At 39.4% G+C, this 21,487-nt stretch overlaps 2 protein-coding genes across 6 annotated transcripts in view; one reads left to right on the plus strand and one right to left on the minus strand.

The window, feature by feature from the left end:
* Nucleotides 1-3,056: 3,056 nt before the first annotated feature.
* On the plus strand, nucleotides 3,057-12,323 carry g3bp1 (GTPase activating protein (SH3 domain) binding protein 1). 2 transcript variants are annotated; one of them, XM_008420838.2, is made up of 12 exons: nucleotides 3,057-3,203; nucleotides 6,342-6,458; nucleotides 6,548-6,629; nucleotides 7,191-7,364; nucleotides 7,470-7,560; nucleotides 8,224-8,314; nucleotides 8,478-8,721; nucleotides 8,803-8,901; nucleotides 9,721-9,835; nucleotides 9,950-10,075; nucleotides 10,500-10,609; nucleotides 10,691-12,323. In XM_008420838.2, the coding sequence occupies exons 2-12, from the start codon at nucleotides 6,364-6,366 to the stop codon at nucleotides 10,937-10,939; spliced, it is 1,476 nt and encodes a 491-aa protein (XP_008419060.1). In that variant the 5' UTR covers nucleotides 3,057-3,203; nucleotides 6,342-6,363; the 3' UTR covers nucleotides 10,940-12,323. The 2 variants fall into 2 exon arrangements, with proteins under 2 accessions (XP_008419060.1, XP_008419061.1); XM_008420839.2 differs by having other exon boundaries at nucleotides 8,478-8,712.
* Nucleotides 12,324-13,854: 1,531 nt separating this feature from the next.
* Nucleotides 13,855-21,487, minus strand: part of glra1 (glycine receptor, alpha 1) — a 122,407-nt gene continuing 114,774 nt past the window's right edge. For 2 of the 4 annotated variants that reach the window (XM_008420834.2, XM_008420836.2), the window contains one exon: nucleotides 13,855-19,005. In XM_008420834.2, the coding sequence (XP_008419056.1) occupies nucleotides 18,697-19,005 (309 nt within the window). In that variant the 3' untranslated portion in view covers nucleotides 13,855-18,696. The remainder of the gene's footprint in view (nucleotides 19,006-21,487) is intronic. The other 2 variants (XM_008420837.2, XM_008420835.2) reach the window with 1 other exon arrangement.

A 21,487-nucleotide genomic window follows, 5' to 3' on the forward strand; every position in this document is an offset into this window, starting at 1 on the left:
GTGGGCTCCTTCATTTTTATTGTCATTTTGTGTATTTTTTTAGCAGTTGACTACTGGTAGCAAAGTTGTAATTTTTTTTATCAATTTCCAGACAAATCTGTGCTCTTAAAAGCAGTGCGTGTGTGTGCTTATATTTGAAAATAAGTTTTAAAAAATGATTTTCTAATGAGGGGGGAACCTCGCAGGCTGAGAGTTTTTCTCACCATGTTTTTTTTTTTTTTTTGTGACATAAAGAGCTCGGTCTAGTTCTTTTCCTGAATAAATATTTTCAAAAACATCTGAGCATGGCTCCATATCTGCATCAGTCTTCTCTGCAAAATAATTTTTTACTCAGATGATCTGACTTGGCATCTGTAGAGCAGCAGAAGCCAGACTTTGTTTATCATGTGTGACATTTTTTACATTTTTTTTTTGGCCTTTCAAGCATGATAAAGCTTATCTTGCTGTCTTATGCAGCATACATGCTTAACTGTTTTGAACTGTTTTGCAAACCTCTAAATTAGAATAATCTTCTTAAACATTTTGCATTAAATTATAAGGATATAAGAATCTATCTTAATTTCAATAAAATCATAAAATTATCAGTTTTATTTCCATGCAGTAATTAAGAAGTTTTCTTTTTGCAGGTTTAGGGCATCTTTATGTGACAGTTGATATAACCATTTTCTCAATCCTCCCCAAATTAAGCAAGCACACTCATCTTAGAAAGCCATGAAACGGGTCCAGTCATCGTCAGATCTGCACAGAGCCTCATGCATATTTCAGCTATTTCAAATTACAAAACGTCAATTGATTTTGCTGGAATTAAAGAATATGTGCCAGCAAGGCCACAGCAAGTAACAACTAACTGTGAAGCAGGGGAAAAATGACACATGGTTGACAAATTCTTTCAAACAAAAATCTAAAAAGTGTGACATGCATTTGTATTCAGCCCCTATATTCTAATACTTTTGAATAAAATTAAATGTTCTAAAAAGTAATTAGAGTAGCAAGTTAGAATCTACCTGTGTGTAATTTGATTTATATACAGTTATTCTGTGAAGGAACATTTGTGAACAAACAGCATCAGACTCACCTGTCTGCTCTGCTCTTTATGAAATTGTGGAAAGGGTTACAGCAGAGTTGGGTTATAAAACCATATCCAAAACTTTTCATTTTTTCATGTGAAGATCAAAAATATGTGCCACAACTGTAAACTCACAAAGGCATGGCTATCCATATAACAGGTCAATCAAGATGAACAAAATCCAGAGAAGACACCAAGAAGCCCATGGTGATGGAAAAACCTCAACTCATGTGAAAACCTGTCATGGTTTTCATAAGCTCCAGTCAATCATGATGTTAGATTTTGATTTGTCACAATTTTACTCTAATAAAGATTTTGAATTTCATTGATTGCATAAAATGTACTGACGATCACTTCAAAAACATTGAAGTGATCGTGAATCATTACTGAATTGTAATTTGTGTCATAAAGTCCAAATAACATAATATTATATTCATAAATGTTACAGACTAACCAAAGCAGGATGTGTTCATGTTGTCTGGCTGTGAGGACATTGTGTTCTCATCATACATACTGCCTTATTAGGCTGAGTTTCTGTGTGCCTTTGCTCCAGCATTCCTTACTTTTTGTGTTTAAATTTCTTCTGGTCGACTGAGGTTGCACATGGTCCCCTGGGAGACGGCGGAAGGAGAGCCAGAGCACCCAGTTACCATCCCCACCCGCTCATCCAGACTCCAGAGTCAGGAATGTGAAACAACCTCTGGTGCTCGTCCATAAAGCATGCAGTGCCTCCTCTCTGCCACAGAGGGAAAAAATAAATGCCTCTTCATTCTGCCCCAGAAAGGGCAAGCCAATAAAGGAAGCGGGTGTAAATCCAAAAATAAACTTATGTTAACGTTTTTAGCTCAAAATTTCTGATAAAAATCAGAAAATTAATTAAAGTCTACATAAACAATTTTGCTGCAGTACTGAAATCATGTTATATTGGCAATTAATCTTGATATTTCTATCATTCATTTTAAAAAATGTAAAGGGATATAACATGAGCTTTATCTTTTGTTTAGTTTTAGCACATATTCTCACCTGTTAGGATTTAGTTCCTAGCTCTGACTAGACCATTTTGAACAACCTTTAACCTGAAATAGCACTGCAAAAAATAAATAAATTTAAAAAATCCTACCAGTTTTTGGTGTAGCTTCTAGTGCAAATTTGTACATGTGAAAAAAGACAAAACTAACTTACAAGTAACTTTTCAGCAACAAATGGGCTTGTTTTAAGTCAATATTTATGGGACAGTAATTGTTCCACATTTTCATAATGGCAGGTTATTTAACTTCTAAGATGGGAAATGTTATGTTCAGAGTGGTATCATCAATTATTTTACAATAATACTAATCGATAGTTTGCTTTAGAAAACTGCAGATGAAATTTTAAGCCAGCGCTCTTATGACATTTTCATTGCTGATTTTCAGTAATTTTCCAGCTGAAACCCACTTTTTTTAATGCTGGGTGCATTTAATTCTTTATATAGTACATACAACATTTGGATAAATATAACTTTTTGAACCTGATGATGAACCTAATAGAAAATTCTTCCATCCGTTGTTTACATCCGCTTATTATCGTGAGAGGCAGGGTACAGCAGGTCACCTAAATAGCTTATTTAGCTTAGCAGTTTTTGATGGAAATCTATATTTCAAAATTGGATATTTACACATTATTTGCAGTCACTGGATAGCATTCATAATGTTTCTACTTAGACCGCGTATGTCTATATAAATGTGCTTTTGGATTCACAAACATTTCGCATACAGTGAAGAACCGAACGTATTTCAACTTTGACCGAATGCTTTTGTCGCCCCCAAGCGGGAAAACCCCACCGGTGCGCCGCCGCTCAACAACATCGGTGTATGCCAGTTCCTAAAACCATCGCACCTTCCTCTGCTCGTGTGGATTGGGTTTGTTTAGCGCCCCTCCTTGTGGTCCCCTCAAGCGATTGGTTTATTTTCCTTAACATCGAATTTCATTTGCTAGAAATGTTTGAAGAGGCGGGATTTTGTTGTTCGGTTGCGGAGGTGAGACCGGTATCCGGGCACTCTAGCACGTTGTGAAGCCGCTAGCTCTCCGACAGCCTTTACGGCAATTCAAAGACTCAACCGATTGAAAGGCAACAGTTTTTAATACAACTGACCAGTTGGTAAGTTAATTCAATCTACAGATTGTTTATGTCTCGTAATAACAACTTCAGTTTCTTCTCTTATCGTGGTTATTTACTAAACTGGGTCGGGCTCTGTCTAAACTCTGGGTTCACGTGAGGGTTAATAGCATTTTTTTTGTAGGAAGTCATTAAGCTACCCTGTTAAAATGCTCTAAATTTATAGTGTTGCAGGTTATAAACAATTAAGCCTATAAGTATTGAAAATAGTGGTATAATCGTTTAATATGGATTAAGCATCTGAAAAATTCATCAGTTTCGGTTTTGCGCTCCAGGAAGTAGCCACCGCCCTTCTCTAGCTCCTATTTAGCCTCTCCATCGTGACTCCCTCCCGTCTATATCATCTTCATCGTGTCCGAAATAAGATTTTTGGTGGCGTTTTAATAAGTAGGATTTTATTTTAACTTGTATAGTTAAAATAAAATCTAAATCGGGGAAGCTCTGGTCGCCTGCAGCAGAGAGCGTGGCCGGGGACGGTCCAGGACACGTGCTGCTGGGGATCCTCCTGCCGAGGTTTGGGGGCCGCAGGCGGCTACAGCTGTCGCTGTTAAGCCCCTTGGTCGATGGCGGCATCGTGCCATGTGAGGCCAAGTTATATCTGGAAACGGCCGCTTGAGTGGCCCGACGTCCCCGCAGCATGCGGGGCCTGCATGTGTCTAGGCCGGGGTAAGCGGCTCCATCACAGCCGGCATGGCGCGGCCTTTGTCTGCGTGCTGTTGGTGCACTGTTGACCACGCCGAGGAAATGAGGCTGATTTCATATAAACGAGGATAAATGGAGTCGAAGCGAATGGAAACATGCTGTATTTCACTGCACACGAGTCCCAAAGCGCCTTTCCGTACGGATCAGTTGATGTTCGCTGGCTGTGAAGGAAGGAGTCATTGAGACCACCAGATGGCTCTTGGCTTTGTTGCCGACGAGAACATTTCGTTTTGGTTACTGAATAACATGTTCTAGCAGCATGTGGTGCATAGAAACTAGTCGTTTTGCGGAGCTACGATTATTTTTCTTTCAAGCAAATAAACAGAACGTTGCCTATCCTGCAAAGGTTTGATGGGCTTTAACTCCTCAGTCTTACTGTGAGCATTTTTTTAGAGAATGTGTTCAAATCAACTTAACATGCACTACACTAATGCTCCAGTTAATGAGTAGCTTCAGGAATCCATCCGTGTAAAAACATTGTAGATCGTGCATTAAGCAAACGGCGCGAAAATTGTAAAGACTTCTGGTGCATTACGCAAAGCTGAATCGATTGTGATGAAGCCCTGTGAAAGTAACGGGACATCAATTCAATAACATTTTGTATCCTTGAATTGTTGAAGTGGTGGGAATCGTTAGTGTTACAGTGGAGGAAATGAAGTCAGGACTCCAGACTTCCTGTTGCAGGTCGATGGGGCATCAGTGGGTAAAGTGCTGCTCTGATCTACATCTGTCCTACAATCATCTAAAGATGCAGCAGTTTGACCTGCTGACTTCGCTGGAAAACAATGTTTTGCTCTCAATGGTGCGAGGGCTGCTGCATTAGGAGAACATAAAATGCTTAATAGTCCTTTGGTTCAAAAGGAAAAAAAATGGAAACAATTGTAGGTGTTCCATATTTTATACAAATACAGGAACATCTGACCTGTGCAATAAATAAATAATATATATTGCGTTACACATAATCAATGTCAATAGATTAAGGTGATAGAATTGTCAATAATTTCACTGAACTCTAATGCTGTTGCACAGCATTCTGGGAGATGTAGGCAGATTAAGACTTAAGGTGCTCAACCAAGCAAGGTTGATGGCATCAACTAACTCACTCGCTCTTTGGTTACCTAGCAACAGCGTGTTGAGTACTGGCTGTTTGAAAACACTACAAAATATTGGAAAGTTCGTTTCAGCCAGTTCCTAGGTGGAGCAAAGTTTTTTTTTTTTTTTTTTTTTTTCAGGTTCTGGCATCATTATTAATATTACTGGAAAAATGGAAAGATTGAAATGTAAGCTGCAGCCTGACTTTGACCACTAGGAAAAAAAAGTATGTCTGCATTATTTTATGTGGATGTAATGGAACTGCTGGAGTTGATAACTTTGTGTCGTCTGTAAACCGTCATCCCTGCTAGGAGAAAAACGCTCTTGGACCCAAACGAGTTTCCAGCTCACAAATCAAAATGATTTTGGCTTAAAACTCTTAAATGGTTTCTGCTTTAATTATACTGACAAAAACCCACAAGGAGAGGCTTTCTTCTTACTTGTAAATGTAATTTTTCCAGCTTAACCAGCAGATACTGAGCTGGGTATCAACTTGCTCTCGATGGCAGCCTGAGCTGTGGTTGCATTTTGCAGCTCAGAAGAATGTCGTTCTGTTCAAGCATGCCTCGTTTTTTTACCAACTATCCTTCCATCAGCAATATTAGAGTCTGCCTTTTTACTGCAAATATTGAATTTAAAGGAAAACTCATTGGTTCTAAAAAAGGTGAACAGAACTGCAATGTAAACTAGAGTTTTTTTTTTTCCTTCAGAGCAAAACAAATTCTACAGTAAAAGTCAAAGTGGTCATATAAAATGAAACTACTTCCTGGATGGAGAGCTTTTGCAGTTTTTTTTTCTGTAGCTTTAGGACAGAAATTGCAATCAACACCTCACAACCAAGAGGAAATACTGAAATAATCAGCCAGGAAAAAGTCTGACCAAAACATTTCCAGTTGCGTTCTCACACAACAGATGAGGAGAAATGTTAAGTTTGTTCAGGTTATAAGTTGTTTTCACCAGGATGTGGTTATAAACGGCTGTCAGTCAGTTTTACAGATGAAACGCAGCGAGTGCCACTGGGCCAACAAGTAAATAAAAAAAAAAAAAAAAGAGAGAGAGAGAAGCCATATTGAGTCAGACGTAACATGTTTGTGTGAAATGGGTGGATGTTTTTAACCAAAGTGATTTTCACTGGAAATGACTCCTGGGATTGCAGATGAGCCTGTCGGTGTAGATGAGTCATCAGAACAGGATCCAAACAGCCTGCTGCAGTTTGAATTTTAATATTACTGTGACCAAAACTTTAATTAAAACATTAATCTGTTGGATCATTTACTAAACTGGTTTCTTTACTTATTGACGATCTCGTCTGCTTTGTTCTTGCAGAGATTTCCAGTCGACCAAAGAAATGGTGATGGAGAAGCCAAGTGCCCAGCTGGTCGGGCGAGAGTTTGTCCGACAGTATTACACACTCCTGAACCAGGCCCCAGACTACCTGCACAGGTACCACCAGCTGCTGCTCTTTGACCAGACAGAAATCCTGCTTTCTAAATTCCCTTCCTGTTGAGTAACCCGTTTGTCTGTTTCCTCAGGTTTTATGGAAAGAACTCGTCTTACGTGCACGGCGGCCTGGACAGCAACGGCAAACCACTGGAGGCCGTTTACGGCCAAGCTGTAAGTGGCGTAACCCAACAGGAGACATTTTAGGACTTATTTCCACATTGAGATTCACACTAGAATTACCTTTTGCACTACAGATAGAGGTGTGAATCTTTCCTTCTTTTGGGGTCAAGAGTCGATTTTTAATCCAGAAACCAATTTTTCTATTCAAACAGTTAGAGATTCCCTGAGAAGGGGAAAAGAATGTAAGTGATTTTAAAACATTTATTTAAAGCAATTCTATAAGGCTCCATGCTGCATCAAAATTCACCAGTTTATATTTAAAGAAATGTCAGAATTATTGAAATTATTATTATTATTATTTTTTTTTTTTTTTCAAAAAATTGAGCGGATTAAAATAAAATTTTTGAGCATTTTGAATTGGAATCTATTATAATTTCCTAAATCGTCTTCTAACAAAGAGATGGAGATATTTTGACCAAAATCACATTTATTCACAAATACAGATGTCTCTGCATTTCCACTTTTATCCCTGTTATCCTAAAGAATTACTTGCTACTAAATCAATAAGTGAAAGTCCAAATCTTTGATTTTTCTTCCTGTCTTTTCTTGCAGGAGATCCATAAGAGGGTGATGGCTCTGAGTTTCCGTGATTGCCACACAAAGATCCGACACGTGGACGCCCACGCCACCCTGAACGAAGGCGTGGTGGTCCAGGTGATGGGGGAGCTGTCCAACAACATGCAGCCCATGAGGAAGTTCATGCAGACGTTTGTTCTGGCACCCGAGGTTGGCACCCAGACTGAGGCGCACGCGCCTTCAGCTGCAGATTTTGTGTGGCCTGTAAAAACGTCCTGACTCTTTATGGTGTTTATTTTATCGTCGTTGTTTCAGGGTACTGTTGCAAATAAGTTCTATGTCCACAACGACGTGTTTCGCTACCAAGACGAGGTGTTTGGCGACTCGGACTCTGAACCTCCAGAAGGTGCGAACGTTTTCTTTTTATAGATTCTGCAGCCGCGGTTCTGTCTGAAGTACTGAGGAAGTCCTCCATTTTATCTTCCCTCACAGATGCTATAATGAGTCTTTATTATCGGTACGGTAAATGAGAAGCTGTATTTATTGTGAGACTAATGGAGAAATGCTCAAACTTAAGATTTGCATAGGTCAAAAACATTGTTATATTAAAAAAATGGTTTTGTGTAATTTTCAGGAAAATGTATTAATTTCACTTTTTGAATATAATGACTAGAAAAGGATTTTCAATAATATTCAATGAGTTGTTTTTATATTGGACTCATTTGGATTGTGATAATAAATAAGGGGCCTTGTGATTTCTGTGATGCAGATATTATGTAATACGATACATTTTATTAAAATAAAGGGGAGACACTTTTTAACATTTTGTGAAACAACTCAGCAATTTGTTATATCTGTAAACGGAATAACGGTAAATGTTTAACTCTATCAGCTAACTTTTTTTTTTCATTCACACCATAATTTCATAGATTTTGGGTTAATATTGTTAAATACGGCTAAAATGGAATTCAAAATAAACGTTTTGGAAAAGGTTGAATGGAATTTGCAAAAATAATAAAATGGACTTCAGATATAGTTAAAGATTATAAATTCTTTCTCTTATTTTCAGAGTCTGAAGATGAGGTGGAGGAGTTGGAGAGGGTCCCGTCCCCTGATGTGGCCCCAGAGGAGTTGGCCCCCTACTACGACCCAACAGCTTGGTACGGTTTTACCCGTTTTCCTGGGTTTACAAGTTTAGTTTTTAGTTAATTTCCCTGCAGCTCATCTATAATAGAGTACCAGAATGTAGTTCTATGCGTCACTAAACCTCAGCACAGTCCCCGATGGCTGCTCCAAACCAACGTCCACATGATCTTTTTGCAGTTCAGAACCAGCGGCTCCTGGTGACGAGGAGGAAGAAGCCGCGGTGAGCCCAGAACCGGAGCACGAGGCGGAGAAGGAGGCGGAGGTTGCGGAGGTGGAGCTGAAGGCAGAGGTGATGCTGGAGACGCAGACGGAAGCGCTCACGATTGAGGATCAGACGGAGAAAAGCCCCTCCACAGCCGCCACCCCCACCACAGAGCCTGCGCCCGCTGAGGCCACGCCCCCTGCTCAAGAGGTAAACAGGGTAGGTGTGGAGGTGGGAAGAACCGGAGAAAACGCTCTAGCAAGCTAGAAATCTTATTTTCACTCTTTATTCCCTTACCAGTTCTCCTGGGCACTGGTTACCAGTAAGAACCTCCCTCCCAGTGGGGCTGTCCCAGTCTCAGGATTCCCTCCACATGTGAAAGCCACTCCCACAGCACAGGTGGGTTTAACTTGCACTCTATTGGTCAGCTTCTTTAAGTCTTTGATCCAATCACATTGAGTTATTAGTTTTGTATGTTGAGTTTTTATCATAATGCTGATGTTATCAATGCATAATGTCAGTTTGATGTATAAAGAAGTTGAGGCTCGTGTGAAAATTAAATATAATTTGGAAAAAAGCTGAGATGACTTTCTGGTCCGTTTCTTGCATTAAAATATCAAATGTTTGTATTTGAAATGGATTTACTGATACCAGTGGATTATATCAATAATCTTTCAGAATAAGCTCATTAGACTGTTTACACTCATAAGCATATTCAAAGGTGTTGATAAAACAAAAGACTTTATATCATGAAAAGAAATGCAGGCAGCTTTTTTTTAAAGGTGAAGTATCAGACTGTTGTACCAAAACTGTGTGGACAGAAAAACAGACGATCCCTTTTATGCAGTCATGACATCTGCACAAATAAACCTGTTAATGCAGAAGCTTCACATCTCAAATTTTCAAAGCAGAATGTTTGACACATTCTGTAAGCATTCTCCATTAATAAACAAACAAAAAAAAATCTTGCTGGTCTTCCAATTGTTCGGTTTTGGTAAATCTGCCTCATAAAATGTCACAGATTTGATCAGCAGAATATTCCTTTCTCCCCAGTTCGGCTGTAGCAGCTCATTCTGGACCCTTTATTTTGTCAGCTTTACCTTTTTTTTTTTTTACTTGCATGTTTATTAGCCTAAAACTAACTGAAGAACATTCAAGTAATGATTCATTTCTTTCCTAAATCCAAACCTGGTCTAATAAAAACCTGTTCTGTTGCAGCCAAGAGTGGAAGGAAAGCCAGAGACCCAGACAGCACAGAGACCGCAGAGGGACCAGAGGCCGAGAGAGCAGCGGCCCGGCGGCCCTCCACCCCCCAACAGGGGGCCGAGGCCAGGTACGGCCGGCCCGACGCCACACAGCACTTCAGATTCACGATCTGACAGGAAACGCAGCTGGTTTGAGGTCTCGTTTGTATATTTTAATTAGCCGTTTCCTGTTCATGTTTCAGTTCGTGAAGGTGAGCAGGGTGAGGTGGAGGGCCGCAGGATGGTCCGGTACCCAGACGCCCACCAGCTCTTCGTGGGAAACGTCCCGCATGACGTGGATAAGACGGAACTGAAGGAGTTCTTCGAACGTAAGTTGGAGCAAAACGTCAACGGCAGCTTTAATAGAACTAACAGTTTAGCAAGAGCACAGAAAGGCTGCAACTAAATATTATTTTAGTTTTTGATTAATTGATCATTCTGGCAATTAATTGGATTAAAGAAAAGTGGCGTGTTTTGTGGATTTTTTTATACAAGATGTATAAGATACAATAAGAAAATAAATATGTTGAATTTCATTGCCTAAAAGCAACATGGCAATTCCTTAATCGATTAATAAACTGACTTTTTTTTTTTTCTCCAATTGATTAATCATGATTAAGGACAGTAGTTTCAAAGCTTCTCAGTAAGGCACTGGCTTGGAAAGGGTCTAGTTGTATTTGTCAGAAGCCTAAACAGCTGAATTGCATTAAAAATTATTTTATTAATGGAAAAATGTGACCTTTCTACCCCCAGAGTACGGGAACGTCCTGGAGCTGCGGATCAACAGCGGAGGGAAGCTCCCAAACTTCGGCTTTGTGGTGTTTGACGATTCTGAACCTGTACAGAAAATCCTCAGCAACAGAGTAAGAGAGGCAGCTTTTAGTCTGAGGGGAGGCTGAGCTTTGTTCTACCTGGATTATAATCTCATCTGTTGTCTCCATCAGCCCATCAAGTTCAGAGGTGATGTCCGTCTAAACGTGGAGGAGAAGAAAACCCGGTCGGCCAGAGAGGGCGACAGGCGAGACATGAGGCCCCGTGGTCCAGGGGGCCCCGGCGGCCCCAGAGAGCGAATTGGAGGCGGCGGGGGACCCAGGGGACCCCCGACTCGCGGCGGCATGTCACAGAAACCCAGCTTTGGTTCTGGACGGGGCGCCGGGAACGCAGAGGGGCGCTACTCTGCACCTCGTCAGTAAAACCACCCGGAGTTGGATCAACCGTCTGGAGTCAGTCTTTACTGGTTTTTGAGTTTTCTTCAACAGGAACTGATTGGAAAAAGCTAAATTAATTTAAAAAAAAAAAAAAAAAAAAAAAAAAAACAACCTCCCCTTAAATCCAGGAGGGAACATCGGCAGGAATTATGGATTTGGAGTCAAGAATTTGGGTTGCTGCTCATGCGTTGCCTGACTTCTGATTCATTTCTGCATTTTTCTGTCTCCTAAATGTTTTCGGCTCAAGTTTTTGGTCAAACTTTTAAACATCAAGTCACATCTGCTGAATTCAGGCGGCAGAGTTCCAAAGCCGCTCCCCTTCCAACACAAACCTCCCCATCCCGCCGCCTGTCCCACAGCAGAGTCCTGCTTTTCCACGCTCCAGGGACTCATCTTTACTGTTCAGGGGGAAAACTGTTGGATGCTGAGACTCATTTAAAGAGACAGGAGTGCTAATGCAGACGGCAGTTTTTAGCATTCCCACACAAGGAGTTCTGAATGCTTTGCAAGTTCGCCGTCTCAACTTTTAACCCCCACCAAAAAACTCTTGGAATGTTTTTTTGTTTTTTTTGTTCTGGTCTAGAGAAACCAGAATGAATCCACCATAACTGCTGTCTGCATTTTCTCCTGAAGCTGAGTCGCTCCTCCGGTGAACAGCTGTTTCCTCTCATTCTGATGGCGCTCCCTCCTGAATCCAGACATCGGTTTGTGCAGGAGACGTAACCAGCTCTGCAGTTGGATCAGCCCTGGATGGTTTTTATTGCTTTCACGTGTTTTTACCTGGACTTTTAGTCAACCTTTTTTTTGCCATTTTTCATTGCTAAACTTGAATTTGTCAAATCAGAACACACAAACACATGAAAAAGGGTAAATACTACTTGAATTGGGGATTTGTAAACCCAGATGTTTCGCGTTCTCTCTCCCTGTTTCTTAAAGGAACGTGTACTTTTACTGCTTGGGCAATCCTGTGTATTGCTGCCACCGTTGTATCTAGCGATGGATCTGTCTTTTTATTCTATCAGGTCAAAGAGCTGAAATGTTGTAGTTTTATTTTAGTAATGTTGTCTGAATGGAGCATGTATCAAAACCTGTCAGACTTGTACTACCGATGCACTTCATTTGTCATCTGGAAAATAAGCTCACATGCCGATGAGAGAACTAAATTAAAAGCGATTTACTGTTTTAACTTGGTCTGGTTTTTATCTGCCTAAAATCTATGTATACAAAGCTTCCTAGTTAACGCAGCAAGATTATTTTATACAGATTTTTGTCCAAAGTTCTCCTACGAAAAGTAATCGGGGGACAAATATCTGTTTATGGTTTTCATCAGCTGTAAACCATAATCTAAAATAAAATACATTTCAACATATTGTGAATCTAAAGAATTATTTCTTTTTGGTATGTAACTGCATGAGACGGATATGAACTGGTTTTATTTCAAAAGACGCAAATGAAAAGGAAACGTTCCCAGGTGGGAAGGTGCTCAGGTATGTGAACATCTGGATCCATTTTTTGTTTCCGTTTAAAGCTACAGACTCTGAAAACCTCACAAACTTCTTCTGTCCAACAGTGACGCCTACTGTCGTCTTAAAGGTACTGCATCTCAGCTGAAATACTGCAAACTGATCTGGGATATTAAACGTTTAATACAGACATGCGTTAGGAAATTTCAAGTTATTGTAATTAAAGCAGGATAATTTGACATTGTTTTCACTGCTTGTACATCTGGTCGTCCTGCTCTCGGCTCCTGCTCCTCCTCTTAGAGGATTACTGCACATCTAATTATCGGGATCACAAACAATCAGCTGGGCGTTTTGATGCTTGCGCTGGAAAACAGACAGGAATTACAGAGAGTTTCATTTCTTAGTCGAGTGCACTGACTTTCAAGAGGCTCTTCAGATGTATTAGAAGAGCCTCCATCTAAATGATTAGCATTGATTTTCTGCAGGAAACCAGTTACTCTGGCTGGAGTCGGAGGGAGCTGAAGCGCTCATCTGTCCTGGTGATGGCAGAATCCCGACAAAACCAACTGCGACGCGCTGGTTCTGCTTTCTGATCAACTGTCTTCACTGATTTCTTGTTTTCAGCTTTTAATCAGCATCACGCTTAAAACAAGCAGTGGAAGAAGAGACCAAATTGAGCTCTGACGTGCCCGTTTGCACCGTGTTGCTTCCTGCGCGCTGGACTTGGAAATCTTTGTCGCTCTTTTGCTGCAGTTTCTCCATCTCAACGTTGCATGTTTAGAATATGTTTGTCTCCTTAAGTCTCTTACTGCCTTTAAAAAGATTTCTTCATTCATTTCCACGCACTTAGCGCCATTTATTTTCTAAACTCCGATCAGTTTCCCTGAAGCGAGCACAGCATGTTCAGGTTTGGTCTCATCCAACTAGAGGAACTTTGTGCTGAATGGTTAGTGACAAATGTTAAACATACGTTCATGGCAAGGTAAGAAGCAATTTAGAAAGCCAAAATTGTATTCTATTTATTCTACAGTTATGAACTACTGTGTGTTATGATTTATAAAATACATTAAAGTTTGTGGTTGTAATCTGACAAAATGTTAAGCAGCTTAAGAGCTGTGATACTATTTGCCTACTGCTTGTTTCAAATATTAATTTGAAATAGAAAACATTAAATATTAATATCAGACGGGGTTAATTTACATTGTAGTTTGAGCAGAAAGTCTCACTCTGCTTAAAGAATAAAGACACCTGACAGGAAACTTTTATTTGCGATTTTTAATACTTTTTTCTTTAATGATTACACAGATCCTTGAGTCGAGTAACAGAAAGCAGAAGATCCAACTCCAACAATCTTGACAATGTTCAAAAACAGGTAAAGAGATTTTTGTCCAGAAAACCTTTAATCGTTAATAGAATTAGTAGTATGACATTTTTTTTAATAAATATTCAGATATATACAGATACAGCAGAAACAGTACATTCTTTTTTTCATCTTCAAATTGCTTCACATTTTTTGTACAAGCCAAAATATCTGCCATTTTTATTTATATTCATGCAAAATATAGTTTCTCAGATTAATGAAAAATAAACAGAATTCGCAGAACTTTTTCACCTTGCTTCGATGTGCACTCTCAGCTTATATAAGCGCCATAATTAGCATCAGAAATTTAGCAAATTAAAAAGAGCTGCACTTTGTGCCAGACACAATAGAAGCAGTAAAGCAAAATTAAGGCCATTCCAACTTTTGCAAAGAAGATCAATAAATGAATAATAGTAATTCCATTAATTCACAGCAATTCAGGTTTCACTGTATTTTTCCTTTTCCCTCTGGGCGTCAGATTGTATAATACATACACTAAAACACAAGCAAAAAAAAAACCCCTCGAAATCAATAACCATCAAAATATTAAACCGTGCTTCTTTAAAATCCGGCCTAGAAATGAAAGTTTAATTAACTTATCCTTCTTGATAAACTTATCTTTCTTATTCTTTTCCAATATGATGCAATATAAACCCAATATTTTTATTTTTTTTTACATATTATACCATTTGCAACTCCAACCATTACATTATAATCAATGACTAATACGATAATATGAGGCTGATGATGAAGAAGTTATGATACACAGAGGAGCGATGCTAGAGGAAAGGCTCATGAATGATGTAAAGTGAATGAAAAATTCATGATATGCTTGTAGGTTCATTTTCTTTGTATTGTTTTTTGGTTGCATATTCAACCCCGATATGGCACGAGAAGATGTGTGTGTGTGTGTGTGTGTGTGTGTGGGTGTGTGTGTGTGTGTGTGTGTGTGTGTGTGTGCTCCAGGAAAACGGATGCTGGCTCATGAACACAAGTGCTTCAAGTTGGAGTGTTTATGGCACAGAAGAAAAAAATTAGTTTCTAATGAGACGGAGCTCGTTTCTCAGGTTTCTTATTCTGGTTTCAGTTTTATTCAGAAAGGCATTAATACACGGAGAGATAAAGAATTCAGTTCCATAGTTCCAGATTAGCCCGAGAATCAACCTTTTGAATAATGAATTAATATTTTTTATATTATGTTAAAGCTAAACTGTTTATCTTACAGAAGCTGCCACTTTGACTAGACATAAATCATTTCATGATTCTCTGAAAATCCCACAATATGTTTTTAAACTTATTTGCAAATAGGCTACATGTTGAAAAAAAAAATGTTTTGGGACTTTATAATATTAAAATGAACCTTCCAGGATTTATTTGACATTTACTGTTTCCCCTCACTCATTAAGCATTTCAGTTTATTAGTGACAAATTCTGGTTGTTGAGGTTTGATGTGAATTTTGAGCCTGAATAAAACATCTCTACTGTGACTGCGGAGGAAGTTTGGATTGTTGGAAACTTGATGTTGTCAAACCATCATCACCGTCATCATCACGTTTGGTCAAAAGGAAGGACTGTTGCAAAGTTCTTGACTTAAACCAGGTCTTCCTTTGAATCTTACTGCTTTTACCAAAAGGCCTTAAAAACCTCTGGTGATTTCAAACGTAGCTCAAATGCTTACAAAGTGTGTGTACTTTTCTTTGCTACTAAATTTTCTGAAATCATAAATTGCAGAAATTAAGCAATATTGATGCATTATTTTTGGTTTCAGATGGACTGTTTTATTAAAAGCTTCAAAATTATTTAGTTAGCAACAACCCCACTGCACTCTTATTTTAGTTGTAAACAAATTGTGTCAAGAAGCAGTTAAAGCTCATTATTTGGCACAGAGGTTTCATAATGTTTTAAAGGATCTCAGTTCAACACAGCCAGCTTGTACAGCCATATTTTCTTACAATCTCCAGCAAATCTCCAGTCTCTGTTGACTGTTTATCACAATAAGCAGTAGAAAATGTGCCACCTGACAAATAACGTTTTTTTTTCTATGTACCTATGTCATATCTACGTAGGTCAGACCCGAATCATAAGTGTTTTTGGCTTTCATTGAGGAGCCAACCTGAAAGCTAATTACTTCTCAGCATTAAAACTAATCAAGACGGTTTTGGTGTCAGCTGGAATTAGGGTTTGGGTTGGCGAAGGATTTTCTCGACTCTGAGCGTCCCCCCAGAGTTGAGACGCTGGGAAGAGACGGGTCTGGGTGTCTCTGCTTAATGTCTTGTCCCTGCAGCCTGGCCTTTCAGTTATCAATGAAACATGGACGACCTTTAACCAAACATTAACCAAGACTCAGAGAGGTTCAGGCATTTTAGAAAAATGTAATTTGGATGAAATGCATAGTATTTTTGGGTGATGTGTGTTTTTTATGGCACTGTTTATTTTAAAATCTAGAATCAGAATGAAGGAGTCAATGGGTGGCATAGCCCTTCAGATCAGTTTGCATACCTTCATTCACAAAGCCTGGGATATATTCATGATGGGATAAAACAGATTTTGGATATGACAGATAACCTGTACCATCAGATCTATTTTAGGATATTCAGAAAATGTGTTCTACAAGTAAAAACTGCATAAGCTATAAATATATAATGTAGCATGAAGTGAACCTTATATTCTTCAAATGTATATGGCACATAACAGGAACATTACAAAAGGCTCTAATATTCCCAGGGCACCATGTTTTTTTCAGTTCCATACAGAAAATAAGTATCTGAAAATATAATGTATGTGTGTCAATGTATCAATCTTAGAGCATGATAACAATGAGTGATCGGTCTTACTTTTCATGAGTAAAACCTGGCAACAAAACTAGACACAATATGGTTCCTGGCTAATGATGCTAAGCCAGTGATTTTCCTCAATTCATACATATTTGAGCCATTTTTTTTGTTTTTCTAGGTGCTAAAAGACATTTTATGTCATTAGGATAAATAAATCTCTTTCATAAATAATGTTACAACAGTAACTACATCTCTCAGGTAAATTTTTAGATTTTTCTTTGCTAAAAAAACTGGTAATTTCCCAGAAATGTAGCATTTTTAAACATTTTCAAAGCATAAAAGCACTTAGGGATACTCTGCGTAAAATATGCAGACGTAATAATCTTTTGTGCATTAAATCTTAATATCTAGTCAGATTTGGCTCAGTCTATTTCTTTTTACAGACCAGTTTTTCATGCAGGCATCTGCATGCTTTTGGGCCAAAAGTGCCTTAAAGAGGTCAATACCTTGGCATTCTCACCTCTAATCGTTAAAGTGTAACCACTTGAGATGGAAGAGCAGTGAAGAAGTAAAAAATTAAAATTGCATATACTGACCATTGCATAGAGAAGCCTGGTGCAAAGCAAAATTATCAATCGATCACATCAACCAGCCTGACTGATCAAATCCCATCCAGTGTGGTGAAATAAATCCAGGTGTTGCAGTCTGTGTGTGACGATGCAGTTCCATGAAGTTCACAGCTACAGTTGGTCCATGTGGATGAGATGCTCGTAAAGTTCGATGTTTTACGTATGATTTAAGACGTTTGTCCTCTTGCTCAGGATCAGGATGCGTGGGGGATGTTGGCGTCACATTGAGGCAGGGTTGAAGCAAGGAAGCACAAAGATGTAAACAATGTGAATGTTCCAGTCCCAACCAATAACAGCAAAGGAAAATGAATCAGAATCTGCGTTTTTTTACTCCGGTCAAGGATCGAGCTGGTCTTTCTTCGGCTAATGGCGTCGAACTGAAATCTCAGTGATCAAAACAAAAGACATCAAACTGCTCGCCCTCCCTCCAGATGAACAAGTCAGAGATGACGAGCGTCACACAGCCACAAGTGACAAGTTTAGTTGGCACATATATTAATTAGTATTTATAGTAAAAAAAGAAAGAAAGAAAGAAAGAAAAGAAAACAACAACGAAACAAGAAAAACCACAACAATGCAGAGTGAAAGTAATTAAGAACTGATAGATGTTGATCACAGGTATTAATCAGCTCTGGGTGTCCGTTATTTTTTTTTGTGTGTTTTGTATTCATTTTATTTTCTTAGTCCAGCAGCAGCGACAAACTTCAAGTGTCTCTGCAGTTTTTGTGGCGTTGGCAGCAGGAGGGAGGGAAAGCTCTGACAAGTGCTTGCAATACATGTTTGAAGCAAATCTAGATATATAGAATGCATGATCCTTGCATCAATTCATTTAGTGGAAGCACTGAACCGCCATCTTTCTTTTCTTTTTTTGGGGTTAAACATCCTTTGTTCCAGATGTCCACCCTTGGAGACATGGTCCATATATCTTCCAATTATGATAAATAAGTATATTACACTGCTGTATGCCTCTTGCACCTTTCCCACCCCATCCATCCCTACGTCATATTTCCGTATAGAATTATATTTCTGTCTTCACAAAAAAGCTAAAATTAAATACAAGATCTTTTTTCCTCCTTTTGTTCCAGTCCGTTCACTCCCAAACGGTTTCCTGGGTGTGTCTTGGAAAGTTTAGGTTTATTTTTTTCACGTTTTGTCTTCAGTATATTGCCACATTCATATATCATGCATTTTACTGCATTGCTATTGCACTGGTCCGGACTGTTAAGGGGTTTTAAAGAGACGGGAAAAAGGGTCTGGGATTCAGGAGGAGGGCAAGAAAGGTAGGAAAAAGCAATAAAAAGCTTCAAACGGTTTGGTCAAATGGGGCTCAAAGGAGGGGCCACAAAAAGCAGCAAATCTTTGACCAAAGAGAAAGAGGGTGAAAGAAGAGGACAAGAGGTGTGGCTGGAAAAGAGGGGCAATAATATCTGCTTCGGAGTCATCTTTGTCTCATATTTTTAATTTGTTTTGCTGCTTTCTTTGCTTCACGTCACTGTCGCCCATTTCCTCTGTTCGGCTACTGCTTATGGATGTCCTCGCTGCGGATGATCTTGTAAGTGATCCAGTAGAAAATGTTAAAAATGAGGAAGACGAGCGGGAAGGCCACGCGGGACACTGTGTCAATGCGCTTGGCCCGGCCGATGAACAGCTTCTTCATCTCCTCAATGCTCTTCTCGGGCGGCGCCGAGGTCGGGGCGTTGTTGTTGTTGCCCTTGATGGCCATGCCATCCTTGGCCTGCAGGCAGGCAGGACCCATGCCGTACCCGGGGAAGCTGAAGCGCCCGTCGCCCGGGTCCTCCTCCTGCAACACAGGCCAAGACTCAGGCTGTTAGGAACCAGAGAAAAAAACATCACAGTTGAGAGCTCTTTATGAGTTCAGCGACACGGCAGAGAAATTTTCAACAAGTGAAACATACAATAAAAACATGTCTGCTTTACAGTAGATAAGGCTCTATTACGCTTTAGTTTATGCATCTTGTCTCAGCTCAAGCACACCAGAAAATGTCCATGAAGTGTTCAGGCGCTTTCAAGATCATAAGGCCATTTGTGTTTCTAGCAGATATTGTGAATTCACATTGTTATTAGATTGATGCTGAACTTTGATGCTGCCACGTCATCATCAGTTTGACATCGCTGCTACGGTATGTGCCACTGACTTTCCCTTTCTTTGTTTTGAATTGTATTGCAGTTTGCTTTGCACTTTGCATACGGTTAAACTATGCAACGTTCTGTTCCTACATTTATGTGAAGTTATTATTTTATGGAAAAGTTGTGATATTTGGCTGGTGTTTAAATTGGGTTTCAAAGTAAGCAGGACAAACCTGAACCTAATGTGAAATGGGAGGAGGATGCAAGGACTCCATGTGTAAAAGCTGTCAGGCTTTTACAGTGAGGCATGAGATTGGAATAGGTGTAGCACAGGCATTGGTAACTTTCCAAAAATGTGATTATTTCACAACTCCACACAAGTTCGTCTCATATTTGCCAAAAACATCTTGATGATCGTTAGGGAAACGTGGACTGGTGAGATAAATGAGGCCAAAAAGAAGATGGTTTGGCAGGTGTGTGTCACCCCGTGTAAAATAACATCACATTTATGCTCTCAAACAGAAGGTATGAAATGAGAGCACCATTTGAAAACCACTTTTTGCTTTTACTCAGTTTATTTTTATCTGATATTAAACTTTGTTAGATAAACTGAAACATGTAGTGCTGTAGAGAAGTATTTTACCATTCACAAATGTATTTTGTTCTTGCTTTTGTATCACACTAGATGATTCAGCTCACCAGCTTCTGAAGGGAAAGCTGGTGAGCTTTTCCCTCAGTAAAATCTGGTGGAGGAAAATAAAAACAGTACTTCTCTCCTGACTGATACCTTTGTACTTTGATCCTTGTCTCCAAACTAAAATATCAGGAAAGTCCTACAAAGACAGTTTCAACTGGACTAAGCTTCAGAAAAAGAAAGTATTAGACTGTGTAAATGTATGTAAGAAGATCACTGCAGTTTGCTTTTCTTCTTTTTTACATTTTTTCATCTGATAAATCTTTTCCTTGAATTATAGTTGCAATATAAATGGAAACAGTTGCAAGTCTTTTTTTTAGACTTTTTCTTACTTCACTAAGATGTTTTAACTGAGGTGTGTACACTTTGTCTGGTATGCCCTATAGTATATTCTTATATATATTCTTTAGTGAAGTCGTCCAGTAATGAAACGAATCTGCTGAATTTCTCATCGTTCTTTTTTTTGTGTGTGTTTTTTATCTCTGTATACTCTTGCTCTGCACAAGTGGCCAAAAGCTTTGCAAAGGTTGAGCTGTGGAGTGGATTAATGAATGAAGAGCTCACCACGGGTCAGGCTGCACACAGCACTGCTGTGTCGTCCTGCTGGAAGTCACAAAGTGTTTCACTCACCAGTCGAGGGGAGTGACGATGTGAGTTGAGGTGTTTGAATAGATTCGATTGACTGACATGAGAAGCACTGAAGGTGACGCCATGCACGGGACGTTTTCACCCAAGGGCAATGAGATACTGATAATGTTATCTGCATTGCCTTTTCATTACAGCAGGTGTATCGACTTCCTTATCTGTTTCAGAGAGTTTGTAGCAAACATCAACGTGGGCTGTCTGTGGAAGCTTTATCTCCAGAATAAACACCACAAACAGCCTTTAAACAACAAGCTTAAAAGTGACATAAAGAAAATCCTTCAGGTGTCTGAATGTCATCTTTTTTGTCTGGAGTCTGAATGTTTGCAACTTGTTTTTTTGTTTTTTTTTTGTTCCTTTTTTTTCCCTCTGAGTCAGTTTGGGGAGTCTTTCCAGCAGCAGATCTAATCTAACCATTCCCTTTTGGACAGGAAAAATGAAAAAAGAATTTTATGATCATCACGCTAGCAGGTCCGATGCCTAAATCAGAAGCAACCGCTGGCAGCAAGGGAGCTTAAGTGACGCAAAACCTCTGCAGCAACAACAAATCAACCCAGCAATAAAAAACGACAGCTGAACACCCCTGTGCTAGACTCAGGCGCTACCATCCAGAAGAAGAAAAGAGGCTAAATATCCAATAAATTGCCAAAAGAGATCACTAAAGTGAAATCAGAAGGGAATGTCTTGTCCCAGTATGTGGCGCTTGCATGACTAGCATTCAATTGTTTGTGTGTAGCTGTAGGTGTGTGCATGTACACTTATGTATGTTGCACCACAAGGTAGTGATCCATTTTTAGCAAGCAATGTCCCCGTTCTGTCCTTGCGTCCACACCAAGTCATCTATTACCGTTAATACACACACACACACACACACACACACACA

This window comes from Poecilia reticulata, linkage group LG10 (genome assembly GCF_000633615.1).
Source record: "Poecilia reticulata strain Guanapo linkage group LG10, Guppy_female_1.0+MT, whole genome shotgun sequence".
In the NCBI taxonomy this organism is placed as follows: Eukaryota; Metazoa; Chordata; class Actinopteri; order Cyprinodontiformes; family Poeciliidae; genus Poecilia; species Poecilia reticulata.

What these genes read in the sequence shown, in the direction of transcription:
- g3bp1 (XM_008420838.2), top strand. Translation starts at nt 6,364, where the DNA reads ATGGTGATGGAGAAGCCAAGTGCCCAGCTGGTCGGGCGAGAGTTTGTC. An exon ending in GGACTCTGAACCTCCAGAAG is followed by an intron (nt 7,561 to 8,223) that starts GTGCGAACGTTT and finishes TCTTATTTTCAG; the next exon opens with AGTCTGAAGATGAGGTGGAG. An exon ending in CTGCTCAAGAGGTAAACAGG is followed by an intron (nt 8,722 to 8,802) that starts GTAGGTGTGGAG and finishes TTCCCTTACCAG; the next exon opens with TTCTCCTGGGCACTGGTTAC.